This window comes from Crocodylus siamensis, chromosome 11, assembly GCF_052110815.1.
Source record: "Crocodylus siamensis isolate JL-2025a chromosome 11, ASM5211081v1, whole genome shotgun sequence".
Lineage (NCBI taxonomy): Eukaryota > Metazoa > Chordata > Crocodylia > Crocodylidae > Crocodylus > Crocodylus siamensis.
In genome coordinates this window covers 21263219-21279808 of record NC_143405.1, presented here as the reverse complement: position 1 = coordinate 21279808, position 16590 = coordinate 21263219, and the positions used below count along the sequence as shown (strand labels likewise).

General features: G+C 52.1%; 1 protein-coding gene across 2 annotated transcripts; it reads right to left on the bottom strand.

The window, feature by feature from the left end:
• Window positions 1–1943: 1943 nt before the first annotated feature.
• On the bottom strand, window positions 1944–16549 carry RRP9 (ribosomal RNA processing 9, U3 small nucleolar RNA binding protein). Of its 2 annotated transcripts, none has more exons than XM_090022222.1 (15): window positions 16394–16549; window positions 16211–16296; window positions 15434–15552; window positions 11747–11814; window positions 11007–11048; window positions 9462–9588; window positions 8549–8670; window positions 7700–7792; window positions 6802–6902; window positions 6076–6210; window positions 5261–5323; window positions 5017–5174; window positions 3507–3586; window positions 3083–3156; window positions 1944–2159 (listed from the first exon to the last, which is right to left on the bottom strand). In XM_090022222.1, exons 1-15 carry the CDS (start codon window positions 16538–16540, stop codon window positions 2054–2056), a joined length of 1521 nt encoding a protein of 506 aa, XP_089878348.1. In that variant the 5' UTR covers window positions 16541–16549; the 3' UTR covers window positions 1944–2053. The 2 variants fall into 2 exon arrangements, with proteins under 2 accessions (XP_089878348.1, XP_089878349.1); XM_090022223.1 differs by having other exon boundaries at window positions 5029–5174.
• Window positions 16550–16590: the final 41 nt, after the last annotated feature.

The following is a 16590-nucleotide window of genomic DNA, read 5'->3' as shown; positions in this document are numbered from 1 at the left end:
CATGTATTTCCAATGATGCCAGTTTTTAAGAGTAGATTTTTTTGTGAACAAGTTTGTGATTTTTGTAATTTATGTAAATAAAGTGCATTTTTTTAATTGAATCCTTTGCAGTAGCCAGGGGGCCTTGATAGAGTCTCTGTGTAAAGCAAGGGGAGGGGGAGCATGGGAATGTGAGCTCTTAACCAGAGGGCTTGGGTGGCTCATGGGACTCTGCTCTTCTACAAACAGCTATAAGCAACCTTCAGCCGTAGACAGCCCTCCTCTCCCCCCCAGTAAAATGAGAATATCATTTCTTTTATGTACTTTGCTACTTAGAACGCAAGCTGCTCAATGCATTGAGGGTGCCATGCTCAGGTGGCACCTCAAGATGCCACGGTCACACAGGAGTCATAAAGCAGTTGATATGTCCCTGGCTCCAGTCAATGCCTGGTCAGTAACAAGCTGGTGCCCGTTCAGCAGTATCTACAGAGGGGCAAGTGGGTGACATTGGCCCCATCACTCCTATTCTGCGCCTGTTTTCCCCCCCATCTCTAAAACAGGAAAGATGATGCTGACCAAAGTGATGAAAAGGTACTAAATAGCAACAGCAGCCACAAAGGGGTCTGACTTAACGACTGTTCTTCTTTCTCCTGGCAGCCGGTATGTATGCTCACCAAGTTCAGTTGGGGATTTATGACAAAGGCTTGGCTTGCTGACAGTTCCCCAGCACAGGAGATACCTCACTGTGACCAAGAGACTGGGCAAATCTTGGAGGGGCTCGCAACAAAAACAGGATAAAGCCAGTGCTGCTGGTAGCCAGCCTCAGCCGCCCTGAAGCCATGAATAAACAAGCAGCTATTAGCTGTTGCTGAAGTGAGAGAAAGTCACCCTCCTGCAGGTCAGCATTTCAACACCGGGCACCCATTTCTGAGACCCCCCACTTCTCTGGTTTAGCTTTTAAAAAAAGTAGCCCAATGCATCATCCGAGGGTGCAAGTCCCTCTCCTACTGCAGAGCTCTAGGCTCAGAGACCAGAGCCAGGCAGAAACAAATGCAGCGCCACTCTGTACAAGAGTCTAAATGCTGAAAGGGGTCACCTTTGTTCTACATGGCTCAAGTACAGCAGTGATCAACTCACCTACTGTTACATCATGCACATCTCCTAAAGCAAACTGAGCACAGGAAGACAGGTCAAGTCATACTGCTGAGACCAGACTGGTCAGAGGTCTGTTCCTGTGGGAAGACAAGGCAGCAGAGGGTACTTGGTGCCCTGTCCCTCAGCCCACGCACTGCCCCAGACTGATCTCAAGCCTCAGGAACACTGCTTATTTACATAACACCAAGACATTCAATTTGGGGCAAGTTCCAGCTCCTCCCTTATGGCATGATGTCCTCAGTAAAGCCAGGCTTGACTAACTTTGCCCAAAGAAAGTTATCCCCTGCCAAGGACAAGCAGGAGGGGCCAAAACTCCCAGAGCTCCACCTTCCGTAGGCAGGAAGCAAGTTCTTCATGACATCTCTGCCATAAATCCCAACCCTGTGCTGCTCCCTTTAAATCTCCCCTCAGCCTCCACTGGATGATCCCAGCCCTGCTGTGAGGAAGGGCTCCACCATGTTAGCAGCAGATACCTGGTTAGAGGACTTTCTCCCTCAGAGATGAGGTACAGCACAGCTGGAGGCCAGAGAGGAAAGGGGCCAAAGCAAGGCTGTCATGGCACAGCGCTCCCCATAGACACAGATCTCTCTGCCCATAACTGTTGTAAACAGGTCTGGCAGCTGCACTTTCTTTTTTGTGGGTAGGAGTGAGCAGGCAGCTGCAGGAGGGGTAGGCAAGAACCAAGGAGGCCTGATGTTCTCCTTCATTCCAAATGCTGTCACTTGCCTCCCACACCCAGTGTACAATCAACACGAGCAAATGCCACCTAGGTTCTGGCAAGTTGGATGGACAGCGAGACAGAGACAGCAGGGCATACAAATGAGGGGATGGTTTAATGACAAACCGAACTTAGAAGTCTCTATCCCAAAGCTCCAGCTGTAACAGAACTGTGCAGACAGAGGCAGGAGGGAGTTTTGGGTTAGGAGCTTTCACCAATCTGCGCATTGCTAGCTGCTGCCATCCTCTTCAGGGGGATGATACAGATGCTGTTCTTGGCTTCTTTGATTCGCCACCAGCGGCCCAACCTGAACAAGAGATACCCCGAGTTTGTGTTTCACCACCCCAGGAACTTGCCAGGCAGAAGTCCCAAGATACCACTTGCTGCCAGTGCTAGCTCCCACCCCCCAAAGAAGGGCCTGGGTGTTGCAGTTTAAACAAATTCCTCCCAGCAGATCGTAAGGAGCTATGCAGACTCCCAGGCACCCAGAAGGTGCCATCTCCAATCCACAAGTGGAAGTAGAAACAAGAACTTTCTCCCCTCAACCAGCTCACAAACACCCATCGCTGGAAAGGCTAGACTAGAACCTCTTTGCCCTGGCAGCGTGGTTGGGGCTTCCAGCACTACACAGGGTATTTCTCTAGCCTTCTAGCCACTCCTTTGGAGGAACACGTCAGCTGGCAGGAAGGCTAAAAGAGGTTCATTTTCCACCCCCTGCCACCTGTATCCTCTACCCTGAAGGTTTCCCCCCATTCCAGTATATCACTGAACTTTTGTTGCTGCTGAGACAGTCTAAAAGCCTGACAGAAAAGTCAAATCCAACTGCCTTTTTGCCAGAAAGGCTCCTCCAGGCCATGACCTATGGGGAGACTATACTGAAACCCTTTCCAGGGGTGCTGCAGCGTGGGTAATGCTGGGGCCAGGTTCAAGTGCCCCAATTGCCTCCTACAGAGGCAGGCTGGGAAGCAGCTGCAGCTGGAGCCTGATCTGAGTCCACATGCTTCTCCTGGAAAGAGATGCACTGAAGGGGACAAGGAGAAAACCAAGATCTCTGCTCATTACTCTGCTCCTGCCTGCTTTAAGACTTGTCTGATGAGTATAGAGGCAGGAAAATGTGGCAGCACCCCAGCTGAGAAGCACAGAGGTAAGCTGAAGAAGCCCAACACTTGTGGAGGGTGTCCTGACTGAGAAGGTGGAGAACTGCCCTAAGGGCACAAAGGCAGCCAATACCTGTGCTCCTGCCCGATTCCAGCCACCAGGAAGTCCCCCGTGTTTGAGAACTTCAAGCTGTTGACAAAGCCCACCTGAAAGAGAGAAAGGCCCCGAGGATAAGCTCCGAGAGGCAAGGGCCACTATAGGCTAGGACTGTTGATCAGCTATGGTGGTTGGTGCCCCAGGTGGTAATGCTATCCCAGTCTGGCATGTAAGGAGTCTTTGCGGCTCCCCTGGGGTGCTTTGAAGGCTTCAGGCATGAAGTAGGAGGAAGCCTCTCTGGACACATTCCTGTGCTCAGTAACACCTGCCCCCTTGCCCCACACTTGTCTGGAGATGGGGAACCTGGGTATGAAGGACCTTCCCTTCCTGTATGCTCTCTCCGCTCCCCTGCCAGGCCAGATGGAGCCTTGGCACCAGTGTGCCCACGCCTTTTCCTTACCAGGGGGATGTCGAAGAGCAGCTCCAGCTTGCGGAATCCCTCGTTGCACTTCCACAGCCTCACACTGGCGCTGCATGAGCCTGTGACAGAGTGGCGGATGAGGACTGCACAGGGAACCCCCAGCAGCCCCTTTGGTTCTGGCTGGGCCCCTCCCCACTGAGGCACCTGCCTTCTCAGACTACACCTATCTCCTGCTGATAGAGGGCCTGGGACACTGACAGTATCCAAAAATAGCACCCCACAAGCCTCAGGGCCCCCTCCCCTCACAACATGAACAGGAGCTGCTGGGCAGGCACTGGGACCCGTCTGGGCATCAGGATGAATGCAGCCCTGTACAGGATCAATAGCAAGTGGACACACATAGCTGGAAGAGGGGAATTGGGTGAAGCAACACATAGAAATGACAGGTCATCACACCCTGTCTCTGCAGAGGCCCTGCTGGTATCACCAGAAACTTTCCCCACCACCCAAGAGGGATCACATCCCTGTTTAGAGCTCACCAGTCAGTTCCTGTGTCATGCACCTGAGGCCAACTCAAGCTTGCCGCCCTCTTCTTTTCATATTCTCCTCCCATCACTCCTCTCTCATGGGGGTGGGGAATATTTCTTCACTCAGTTAGCTTCTAAGTTGGACTGTGGCCCAGAAACACTGATGACCTAGCTAGCCGAGCTAACCCCCAAGCAAGGATCAGGGACTGGCTGAGAAGTAGCTCAGCCCAACAGCAGGGAGGGTTATCCTCTCAGAACCTAGGCAAGAGCTAAGAGGGCCTGTTTTCCTTACAGGAGAGAGGGAACAATGAGGAAGCGCCTTCTCCTCCAACTCATACCTTTGCCCACACACTGCTGCTCTCAGGTGCCTTCTTTTAGAAGCCTGTTGAATTTGGCTATTTACTGACTGACACTGTGGTCTGCCCAGGCTCAGAACAGTTCAGGTACAACCAAACTGTGTTAGGCAGGTGGGAGTCTGTGTCAAGCTAATCATAGAAAGTTATGGTTGAAAGGGACCTCAGGAGGTCATCTAGTCTACCTCCTCCTCAAAACCAGGAACAGCCCCAACTAGATCATGCCAGCTCTTCTTGCCAGAACCCATGCCACAGGTAGAAGAGCAGGCACAGTCTGTTGCTCTGCAGGCACCCTGGGGCTGATTGGGAGATGCAAGCCCAGGAAAGTAGAGTCATACTTGAAGCCCTGAGAGATCAGGACACTAGATATATTCCCCAATGACATCTGACATGCAGTGACCCAGAGCATTTCATAAGCTGCTACTCAGTGCCCTCCCCCCCGCCAGACCAACACTGTTCCAGCTTTACAGAGAGCAAGAGGATGGCACAGCATGGCACGGCACAGCACAGCACAGCACTCTGCCCAAGGCCAAAGGAAAATCTTGGGTCTCTCAACTCCAAACTGGCCCTCAAGTGGTGGGAGGGGGTGGGGGGGCATCCTTCCCCTGACCCCCTCCCTCCCCCTGCATAGCCCCCAGCCCAGAGCAACAGCAAAAGCGAGGGTCTCACAGCGCGAGGCACCTGTAGCTACAACGTCACTGTTCAGCATGGCAGCCACTGAGGAGATCCAATACGGCTGCTCCAGTCCCTGGGTACCATGGTTACTGTGTGCTTGCCTCACAGTTGCTAGTGGTTTCTTTTTTGAAAGACCCCAAAGGGCAACAGACCTGCAAGAAGAAACAGCTGGTGAGGCCAGAGAGTGGCCCCAGGGTTTAAAGTGCCAGGATGCCACAGCCCCGGCACAGGTACTCACCCATCATCTGCACCAGATACCATGTGCTCCTCATTGATCAGCTGGACGCAGTCAATGGAGCCCCTGGGAAGAAAGGGAGCAAAGAAAAGGGACTTTGTTTAGTCTTCCTTTCCTGGTCCAAACTCTTTCCCTGCAGATGCCAGAGCCCTAGACTAGCTTGTTCTGATGCAACTCCTAAAAAGGAGAAGGCACTACCTGTGCGCAGTGCCAGCTCCCACTGACACACTCAGCATGTTCCTTAAGAGGCCTCCCTGACAGACACTTATGAGGAGACACAGCCCAAGAAACACTAGCCTTCCCTGGGTTTTCTCCAAGAAGTACAGATCTCCCCTTTTTACTGACTGATCCCAACAAGACATCTAACTCTGACTCCCAGTTATGTCCTGGAATCAGTCCATCCGGCACAGCCTGGCCCTGTTCCACTATATGCTGCTCAGACATGGGAACATGGCCAGAGTTCCCAAGACCCTGGAAGCACTCCAGCAAGCTCAAAGCAAAAGTCCCATGAATCAGGTGGTACTGCTGATATAACCAAGGGCTAGCACGTTCCATCTGCATCACATGCCACTCAATGGTCAATGCATGTGCTAAAGAGGATGCTGTAGTCATGACGTCCACCACCCCCAGCTTGAGAGGAACTGAGTGTAATAATGGGCTAATGGGAGTCCAGACCCTCATCCCATCTCTGCAGCATGGCACAGGCAGGGGCACTAAGATGCAACTAGCAGGGAGACTGCTGTAAGAGATGGAGAACACAAGCAGACCACAGGCATAGCATGTAACCCTAAGCAGGGGCTAGGGCTTCTCAGACCTACTGGTGCCCGTAGAACACAAGCTGAGACTCTTCAGGGATCTTCCAGATGCGGATGGTGCCATCTCTTCCACCTGATGTGACACAGCATTCCCGACTCAGGCTGTCCAGTCCTGTGATGACATCCTGGTGTCCAAACCTGTGGTCAAATAGGAAGAGGATGGAGTATGAATCCTCAGCCTGCTGTACAACTGTCAGCTCCCATGTATGTGTCCCAAGAGCACCTCAATAATTCAGGGAGCCCAGCCTGGCAGCTTCACTCTTCTCCTGCCAAAGCTCCATGGCCAAGAGAATTTCTCCCTTCATGGGCATGGCACAGCGGAGGCCTGTTGCATGTGCTCCTGGATTAGCATGGCCTTTGGCTGCACCGTATTGGGCTTATGGGCCAGGCAGTGCTGTGCAGCTCAACTGATGTGAGAGCACAGACGTCAAAGGTAGCCATACTAAGGCACTTGGCATTGAGGCAGGTTTCTGAGCCGCTGGTTACAGTCTCAGAACAGGACAACTCAGCAACACCCAAGTATTACACCACTCATTGGGCAGACGGGCGAAGAGACAGCAGCTTGGGGACCAAATAAATAAGGTGCACCCTGCTGCCCCAATTTTCTGGATGCCCTGCCCATGAATCTCAGACCTACAAAAACCCAGCTCTCCATCTCTAGAGCCCCCTTGGAAGCTACTGAGCCTTTTCAGCTCTGCCAGCCCATGGCACAGAGGCCTCAGTTCTCACAGTGTCTCCACATAGGCGTTCTCTGCCACGTTCCAGACTTTGACGGAGCGATCATGTGAGGCACTGTACAGCTGGTGCGTGCCTTTCCGAAACGACAGGCCCTATGTGCAGGAGAGAAAGAGGACAACTAACAGCAAGCCAGATAAGCAGACTGGCACAAAAGCAGACAGGACTACAGTATGGAGCAACTGTCAGTGGGTCAGCATTCCCCAGGGCACAGGCACACCAATGTCCCAACCCACCAGCGTCCATCCCCTCCAAGGCCAGGAAGTGCTCCCAGAAGTTAACAATATGAGCTCATCAGGACAGTTGGAACAGGGGCACATACAGCTCCTCAACCCTCCAAGGGACTAAGCTGTCAGGCACTCAACACATGTTCCCAGGGAGAAAGACAAGCTCAAAATGAGGCAAGCCAGGCAGCTTGGGTTCAAACAGGAGACCAACTCAGAATGTAATTCTTCAAGAGGACAGACAGCACTGTGAGAAGGTCCAGAAGCAGCTGCTTTCCACACCCCACTACACTCAGCCCTTCCTCATTTTCCAAAAGCCTCTCCTGGAACTAAGACAACAGAGGTCCCATGAAGGCAAGGCATCCCAAGGCACAACCTATAGAAACATGGGTCTTAAGCCAGGGGTGGGCAATTATTTGAGCCAAAAGAGCACTTAAGGAGTTTTGGTGAGCTGCTGTAACCTTGGTCAGTACCAAGCCCCCTCCCCTAGCCCGCAACAGGCCAAACTTCCCCAAGTGACTCTGCTCTAGGGCCCAACTCTGCACTGACACTGCCCAGTGATCTCAGGGTCAGTGGGTTGGGTCCAGGTGCTAGAAGGTGCCTGTACCCAGAACCATTTTTCATACTGACCCTCCCTCCCCGCAACAAGCCTCTCCCATCACACTCACTGATACAGCATCTCGATGCCCAGTGAATGTATAAAGGTGCTCGCAGGTTGCAGCCTCCCAGATCACGATCAGTTTGTTCCTGTCTCCTGTGGCCTGCCAGAGAGAGGACACTCATCCCCATCCTTACCTCAGCCCAAAGCCAGCCTTCCTGGATAACAATGGTCACATGCCCCACACAGTCAGATATACACTCTTCAGCCACCCTCACTGCTTGATGGGTATAAAGACTAATCAGTAAGAAGCTCAGAGAACAGAGCCCACGAGCAGGCAAGGTCCCAGCCAGCTTAGCTTCAACTCCAGCCAAGTTGGGTTTAGTTCCCAGATTCCTTTCATCCCTGAGAAGAGCAAAGAACTACTAGCTTCACTGTTCCTCATCTCAAGGTGGTCCTGCCAGTCTGGAGCTATTAGAACAGAGAAGATGAAGGCTGGCAAGTTTCAGCTGCAGGTCACAGACAAGATCACTACAAAGTGGTCATGGCTACCACGAAGCTTCTGGGGCAGAGAGAAGAGATGGAGTCTGACAGGCATTGCTACCAGAACATGGGCAGTTATGCACAAGCCTTCCTAGGTGCAGCTAGTATGTGACTCATGTAGAATTTAGATGGAAACACTGCCCAGCTGGGTCTGCCAGAGCCAAACCCCTCTCAATGTTCTGCAGTGGGCCAGGAATGGAGAGTGAGTGGCAGGGCTGGGGATAAGGAGGGGTCTAGAGTCTGTAAGAATAGCCATAGCAAGAGCCAGGAATTCATGGCGGCTGAAGCCTTGAATCCCAGCACAACTGAAGACTATAATAAGCCCACTCAAAGCCAACCTGCAAGGGAGGGCCAAGCCGTTTACAATTCTTCTTACCAGGTATTTGCCATCTGAGGAGATAGCCATGCAGAGAATATGTGCCGTGTGGCCAACATGCCCTTCTGTGCCCTTCTTCGCTCCACGGATCACGTGCTCCTTCTTCCCGCTTTCCACATCCCCTGTGACACCAGATTCCACTAGTCACCTCCACCTTGCCTTTGTAGGACTAGGCTTTAGTGAGGTTACAGACTTAAATGGGCTGCTCTGTGCCAGAGACCCCAGGTACCACCTCTTGGAATGCAGGAGATAAAAGAAAGATCTTCATGCCCCAGTGGGTGGAGAAGCAAAGGATGAACTGAGGAGCCAGACAAGCCACTAGTCTTCAGCCACTACATTCCACAGGAACCCCTTCCCCAGGCTCCTTATGTTACACAGCTTGCCTCACTCCTGACAAAGCACCATAGGTCTCATTTGCTGCAAACCAGGGGCAGTTCTGAGGTTTGGGGTTAACAGGCTACTTGTTCCAAGTGAATTGTTGCACTAGCTCCAGTGTATACTTCTCTTCTAACTTTACCCTCTACACCTGTGGGCTGTATCTGGCCTGCCAGACACCACCGGAAACCTGAGGGAGGACTGTGCCCTATACCGTTCCACTTTGCCATAGCCAGGGCTGTGCCAGGCAGTGCAGACTCCTCTACCCCTGCCCTCCCCACTCCACCTCCCCCTGCCCAGATTCATGTTGCTTCTGTGGCCATGCTTGCATAGCATGGGGCACAGTGCAGCATGCCACATAGCTATTCCACCCACCCACCCCACCATGATGGGCCGCTGCAGCACCACTAGTCCATGCCATTCACAGGGGGAGCTCAGCCCAGGATAGCTCTTTACTACCATTCTCTGGAAGTGCTGGGACACACTGCCTGAACTGGACCCTGCAGTGCCCTGGCTAAGAAGGGAGGCAGAGACTCACATTTGATGATGGAGCAGTCTTTGGCCGCTGAGAAGATATACTTATCATCCGGACTGATGACCAGGCAGGTGATGGGCAGCTGGTGCCCTCGTAGCACCCTGATTTCTGCTGGATCTGGAGGTCGCAGCTGTTCATACAAAGCATCCCATTAACAAGGGCCCACACACATGCTGGCATGCTGTCCATTACTGGGGCCTCTCCTCCAGAAGAAAGCTTGTGGCGGTCCCCACTGAGCCCTCAGCAATACTGGTTCTACACCACCAGCTCTGACCTGGAATGAGCACCGTGTTCAGTTTTATGCCAGTTAGATTTGCTAAGCCAAAGTGCTCTACTGGGTTTACCTCAGGAATACACTGCTTTACACCACAAATGATTCTGGCCCATTGTTTTCTGCTGTGAAACAGCACCATGCAAGGTCTATGGTTCTTCAAGCCACTTTATACACTGCACAGGGGTCCCTATAGCTGGCAAACTGAATTATGCAAAGGCTCTCAGCCATAGTCTAGGCCTTCCCAGAACCAAGCAATAGGGCACTCTGTACAATTTTATAAAGCACAGGAAAAAGTGAGTGCTGTGCCTGGTAAGGTGAGTGAACCAGATATATCAGTTTCCCTAAAAGGAAACAAAACCAAAAGCTGAATAGGATTGGAGAACCTTATCTAAAATGATGAGGTAAGGAATTTGAGGACTGGACAATTTAGGATGAGAAAGTTACAAAAGCAATGGACAAACAAAGGAGCAGTGTGTATTCATGCTGCTACTCTAGGAAGATGGAGGGCAGCCGTGGAATTTCTGCTCGACTAGCAGGAAAGCCAGAAACAAATGTCCCATGCACCCAGAGGAGGACCCGAAGCCAGTGCCACCAAAGGTCACTGCTGTAACTACTAAAGAAACCACTTGTCAGGTCATATTACAGGGAGGAAGCTTGTAATAGTGTGTAGGGGTTACTATTAAAGTTCACTTGATGCCAAAAATCAGACAAGGGGCTGTGTCAATCCTTGGGGGCTCTGGCAAGAAGAAAACTATTGGTAACAGTCTCTGGACTTCCATTTGCTGTTGACTTCACTGGGAGCAGAAAGAGGACAGGACCACTGACCTTTTAAATACAGACACCCACCTGTAGAACCGTAGCCCTTTTAAGTATTTAAGATGCTTCTACCCCGACTCCCCACATCAACATGGTGACCAAGCACAGCTGACATGAAGGCCAAACAGAGCTATGACCCTAACCTCACAGAAGAGGAACAGAAGCATGATACAGCTCAAGGGTCACTCAGGGAAGCTGAAGCAGAGCAAAGAAAATCTAAACCTCAGATCTGGACCATCTTCCCCACCTCTACTAACAGGATCCCCAGTTCCACTGAAGAGTACACTCATAGATGGCTGTAGATGGCAGGAAAACAACTGATCTCAAAAAACAGAGATGGTACCAGTCAGGAAGGGCAAACTCAGGGCAAGGCACAGGCAAACAGCTTTGCTCCCTCCCTGGCCCAGCAGCTGAGATCTCTGCAGTGGAGCTTTCAGGGGGGAGCTTTGCAAACTTACATCTTTGGCGATCAGTCGCTGCAGTTTTCCCTTTTGTTCAAGCTGTTGAGGGGAGAACAAGTTAGATGTGAGCAGAAAAGGCACAGACCCTCAGCCCCTATGCTCCAGAGAGGGGTCTTTGCCATTAAGAAGTGGGGAACAAGGACAGCTTAATTACCAAGATGACTGGAAACTTCAGATTGCTAAGGGTGGAAGTGAGATGCCCAGCTGCCCCATGGATAGAGTGCCAATGGGCATGTCTTGTAAGGAACAAGTTCCAAGCTTATTAGCCCATGGGCTGCTAGGGCAAATGGCTTTTGGAGGGTACAGGCACGAAACCTGACAGTGGAGAAATCTGGGGGTGGATCTCACTTGGTCCTCATGTGCTTTAATTAGAAGAGAGCTGTTCCAGGGATTGAACAGCTCAGTTTAGCAGAGAAAATGACCCCAATGCACAAAATAGTTGTCTGCTTTAGCATCAGACAGTGTATATCAGTTTGAGAGAAGACTGAGACACACTGCCCTGGAATCCCCTCTCCTTGCTTCAGCTACTTACCTCTGCTCTGGCCAGCTACAGAAGCTAGGGGCTTATACAGGGGTCAAATGCAGAGAATCTGCTCCCTCCCACATGTTGGACTCCTCAAGGCAGGCGCTCAGAGTAGGCTGTGGAGACTCCCAAGGAGTGTGCAAGGGGAAGCCAGCTTGTGCAAGTAGAGAACTCCTGCATCTACCAGCTTTCCTCCCCTATGCAGCTTACTCACCACATCTTCTTTCAGGCGGCCAGCCACCAATTCCTCCTTGAAAGCCTCCTCTTCAGCCTTTTCTTCCTCTGTCCAAGATATGCAGAGAGACAGACTTAAGGCACAGAGTAAGGGAGGTTGGGGGTAGCAAGACAATAAAACAAGGACTTCTGTACACTGATCCCTATTCACTGCATCCCTCATTAGGCAGTCAACTCCAGACTTAAGTCTCACCTTAAGTGGGGGCAAGGGATAGCAGCCTACACTTGCCATATATGAAAACACCCAATGCTCTGCCATTTTAAGCAGGTGAATTTTCATTAAAAAACAAAACAAAACCAAAAAAACCCAAAACACACTCTAGCAGTTTTAAATGAAGCACCTGCTAACAGACACTCCTGTTTTTATTTGGTAGCTTGCTATGGTCAAGAGACAATTTGTCTTGTCCATAGAGACAGAACTTGGGTGTCAAGCAGATGAAAGCCAAACCTTCATGCTCATTACTTTTTCCTCTCCCAGAGTTGTCCCCATTTTAAGCCAGAGCTGAAATGCAGACATTGAGAAGCAGAGTGCCTTGTCCAAGATCTCCCAGCAAATTAGTAGCAGATTTAAGGCCAGAACGTCTCTCTGCCCAACATCTCCCCCACATTCTTATTAAGCATTTCAGAATAAGGTCCTTTTAGCAACAGTACATTCACAGTCATTCAGCGCAAGCTATCTATGCTTACTCTTAAACTGTTTCAAAAAGCTGCACTGCTCCTACGTGAAGAGTTCTGAGCACACAGAGCTTCTCAGACATGCTGGACAAGTCTTGTACACCTGGCAAGTGCTGAGTTCAGGTCCTGGAACTGCACCCATTCTCTGCCTCCCCCAAAAGCCTCTGGAGAGTGACAACCTTGGATGCTTGGGAGCTGCTCTGCAATTTGTGAATAATGTATGCCAGCCTGGTTCCTACAGCTACACTGTGCAAACAGGACTTAAGACAACTACACAGTTTGGGAAAGCAGGCAGAAAGACAAGTAACAGCTAAACATACACCACTGCTCTGAAAACATCTGAGAGGTATTAAGGGATAATGCTCAGCCTATGCACTCAGTTTCGTGTCTGTGGCTGACTAAGGGCCAGGGCAGGGAACAGAAGAAGAACTGGAGGGGAGGACTGTAAAGCACTCTTCTCAAGGTAGGAATGGAGGCAACTGTTTGGGGGAAAACCAGGCTGAGACATGGAGCCCATTTTTTGTATCTGAAGAAGTGAGGCCTGCCTAAACTACCATGAGGAAAGGCAAGCCAACATTATAGGAAGGGTTAAACTTATGAGATTTGGCCACCACCCTCTATTTAAGATCTCCATTTGAAATGGCTGTAAGACTAGGAGAGTTAAGCCCCCATTTCCACCCAGAACAAAAGGCAGTTGAAAGGCCACTCAGGAAGTCAATAGCTCTAGGCAGAAGGATTTAGCAAGGTATAGTTTGAGAAAAAGCTTGAGGATGGGGGTGGAGAAGGACACAGCAAGAAAGACAGAAGCTTCACCCAAACAGCACTGAATAACCCTGGGAGCAGCCTGCAGAGAGGTTTTTGAGGCCTATGTCCACGCTACCAAAGGCTGCTCTTGCCACAGCATAAAAAGAGCTGGACCCCATGGTATGGGGGCAGCTTTGCCAGAAGGAGGATCCTTTCCTGCCATCACAGATACCCCAATTCCCACCCCCCAGCCCATTTTCTTCTGACAGCTGCGGCTGTGTAGAAGAGAGGGAGAGGGCAGGGGGGAGTTGCTGGCAGAACCAAGTCAGCCATGATAAAGATTTTTTTGGACAGTACCAATGGCCGATTATTAGCCAGCCATATTGGCCAATACCAATCTGATAGCTGATATGCAGCTTGGAGAGCAGCATCCAGCGTACATCGGGGGAGTGGGGAGAAGGGGCATGGCAGGGGCAGATGGAGGCCCACTCACAGTGAGGGAAGGGAATGGGGCAGGGCACAGGTCAGAGCTATGGGTGGCTTGTGAGAGGGGCACAGGACTGGGTGTCTCCCCACTGCTGCATGCACCCCTGGGGGGGCATGCCCCCTCCCCAATTTGGGCACAGGGCAAAGGCAGGGTGCCCACTGTGGGCTTGGGGCCAGAGGCTACACTGGCTTCTTCCCCATGGGAGAGGGGGGCCAGGTAGTGGTGATGCTGGGATGGGGGGGGGCTATGGCGAGTACTGGGGTGGCTGTAGCCCACCCTGTAGCCCCCCGTAACAGTGCCACCACTGCCTGCCCACACCACCCCAAATGCAGCCCTGGTCCAGCCCCCTCACTGGGAAGAGGCTCTTGCTGTGGGCACCCACCCTCACCCTGTGTACAAATTGGGGGGGGGGGGGGTACATGTTCTCCATGACTCCACCAGGGGTGCGCACAGTAGCAGAGAGATGCCCCACCTCCTCACCCCACAAATGAGTTACCTACAGCTCCTGTGTCAGCTGGGCAGCCCCTGCCCCACCATGGCGGTCTTGATCTGCACCCCCCCTCCCATGCCCCTTCCCTCCTGCACAGACATATTGCCAGGAGGCTGCTCTCCAAGCCACAAGGCTGTGTTCCTGGCTGCGTGCATGCATTTACACAGCATTTATCAGCGACATTATTAGCCATAACAGCCAAAAAAAGCTGACTGTCAATAAATGTCAATTTTCTATTTAATCAATGCCAATCTGATATGCCACCAATATACCGGTGCACCCTTATTACAGGCTTGTGTGTCCCCAGCTGATAGAGCTGTGTAAACCTCTCCAACACAAGCACAGTTCCAAGCCTGTCTCTGATGGTTTAAAACCTTCTGCTTAGTTGGATTTCTACATTCTTGCAAGGAAACCATGCCACCAAACCCTGGACTCCAGAACAGGCTACAAGACTGCAAGCTTTGGCCAGCTCTCGGGACTGAAAGGGACTGTACTACATATATGCACAGACTGCCGTTTTAAAACTGTCTGAATAGCTTTGTGCCTAGTACTTTGATCTTAAAGCTACCTGGTCAGTCTATTCACTGCTACTCAGACTCCCAAAGAGAAACCCACACATGCCAAACTCAATCACAGCCCAGACAGTCATGGCCGATGCACAGAGTGCAGTAACCTAGGGCCTGGTCAAAGAGGGAGAACCAGGATGTGGTACTGCACAGAGAAGCACTCAAAAACTAGGAAAAGAGCTGCCTCCATGCCAGACTGTTCCAAGAAGAAATGGTGACTGATTTACAACAGGCATCATAGCTAAACTACGAAGAGCTTTCCCTTTAGACTCCTCAGGCACCACACACAGCACAACCGCTGTGATGTATAAAAACCAAGCCTTACATTTTATACTCATGTAACAGCAGTGAAGTGCCATGTTCAGGAAAGTAAGCAAAGAAGGAAGTTACAAATACACAGGAGGCAGTATCTCATTTCCTTTACATGCCTAACAGTTTGAATTAACAAACTATGCTTTGCCATAGATTAATTCGGATCAAACAATTCAGACTGAGAAATCCTTGGGGAACACAGCCTCATCTTTCTATATTGTTTCCAACAGCGAGTTTCATCAAGTTAGATCAGTCCAGCACGACATCTCCAAGTAGCACAGAAGACCATTTTCTCCATGTGAAAACCAAGGATAAGGCACAACCAGACGGCGGCCCACTAAGCGCACTCTCCCCTAACACCCCCTACACCACCCAAGCTTATCAGGTGCTCACCCTGCTGACGAAGCTGTTCCAGGTAAAGTTTGGCTAATCTCAGCTTCTTTTCCTGAGCTGTCTCCTCGATCTCCTCTTCCGCCTCATTGTCTCTCTTCCGCTTTCCAGATAACGCAGGGCTAGAAAGAGCAGAAAACAAAGGGGGACAATTACACACAGGAATAATTTTCCCCTCTCTACTCATACTGACTGTACCCCAGACATGCTTTGCTACCTGATGCCCAGCCAAGGCAAACTGCCTAGAGGGACCTTCAAGCACAGGGCAGCTGAAGTACATAAAAATCCCCATTGACCTTTTTTAAAACGCCGGAAGACGACATTTCTACCCAACGTGTGTCATGTCAGCAGTTACACACTGATGGGGGAAGTGTTTCCACAGCACCCTGTGCTTAGGCTTAATGTTGAGACAGTCTCCTCTACACCCTTCCACCCGGCAGGGCCCATAAGAGCCTGGCCTGGAATCAAGCCCCGGCTGCAACCTTGATGGGGGGAGGCAGCGGCTTCTCCAGGCTTCCCTGGCTGCCAGGCCAGGGCTCAGGGCAGAGCCGCCCCAGCGCCGGATTCTGCGCCCGGGGGCTTGTCACATCACCCTCGTGCCAGGGCAGAGAGAAGCTGGACTAGAAGGGAGCTGCGGAGCCCCTGCCCAAGGGGGCCGAGCACAGGGGGAGGGGGGGAGGAGCGCGGGCACGGCCCGGCCTGGGCCCTCTCTCTGGCGGTATCACCCTGGGGGCCGCAGCCCTGCCCTGCCCGCCACAGCACGGGGACGCGCGGCGCTACCTCTCAACGTCCGAGTCGCTGGAGATCTCCTCGTCGAGCTTGGCGGCGGCGACCTTCTGCCGGGGCCTCTCCTCCGCGCCAGGGAGCTGCGGACCGAGCGCGGGGTCAGCGCGGCGCCGGGCAGGGGCGGCCGCTCCCCGAGCCCGAGCCCGAGCCCCAGTCCCCAGTCCCCGCCGGCCCTACCTTGCGCCGCTTGCGCCCGACCCCGCCCGCGGCCGCCTCCTGCTGCTGCTTCTTCCTGCCCGTCGCCGCCATGCCCCGACCCCAGCCCAGCTCCAGCCCCGCGCACCCGCACGTGGCGCCCCAAGCCGCGGTCCCGCGCCCTCCCATTGGGCAGAGCCGTCTCCGGCCCCGCCCCTCACTCCTCCGCCATTGGTTGG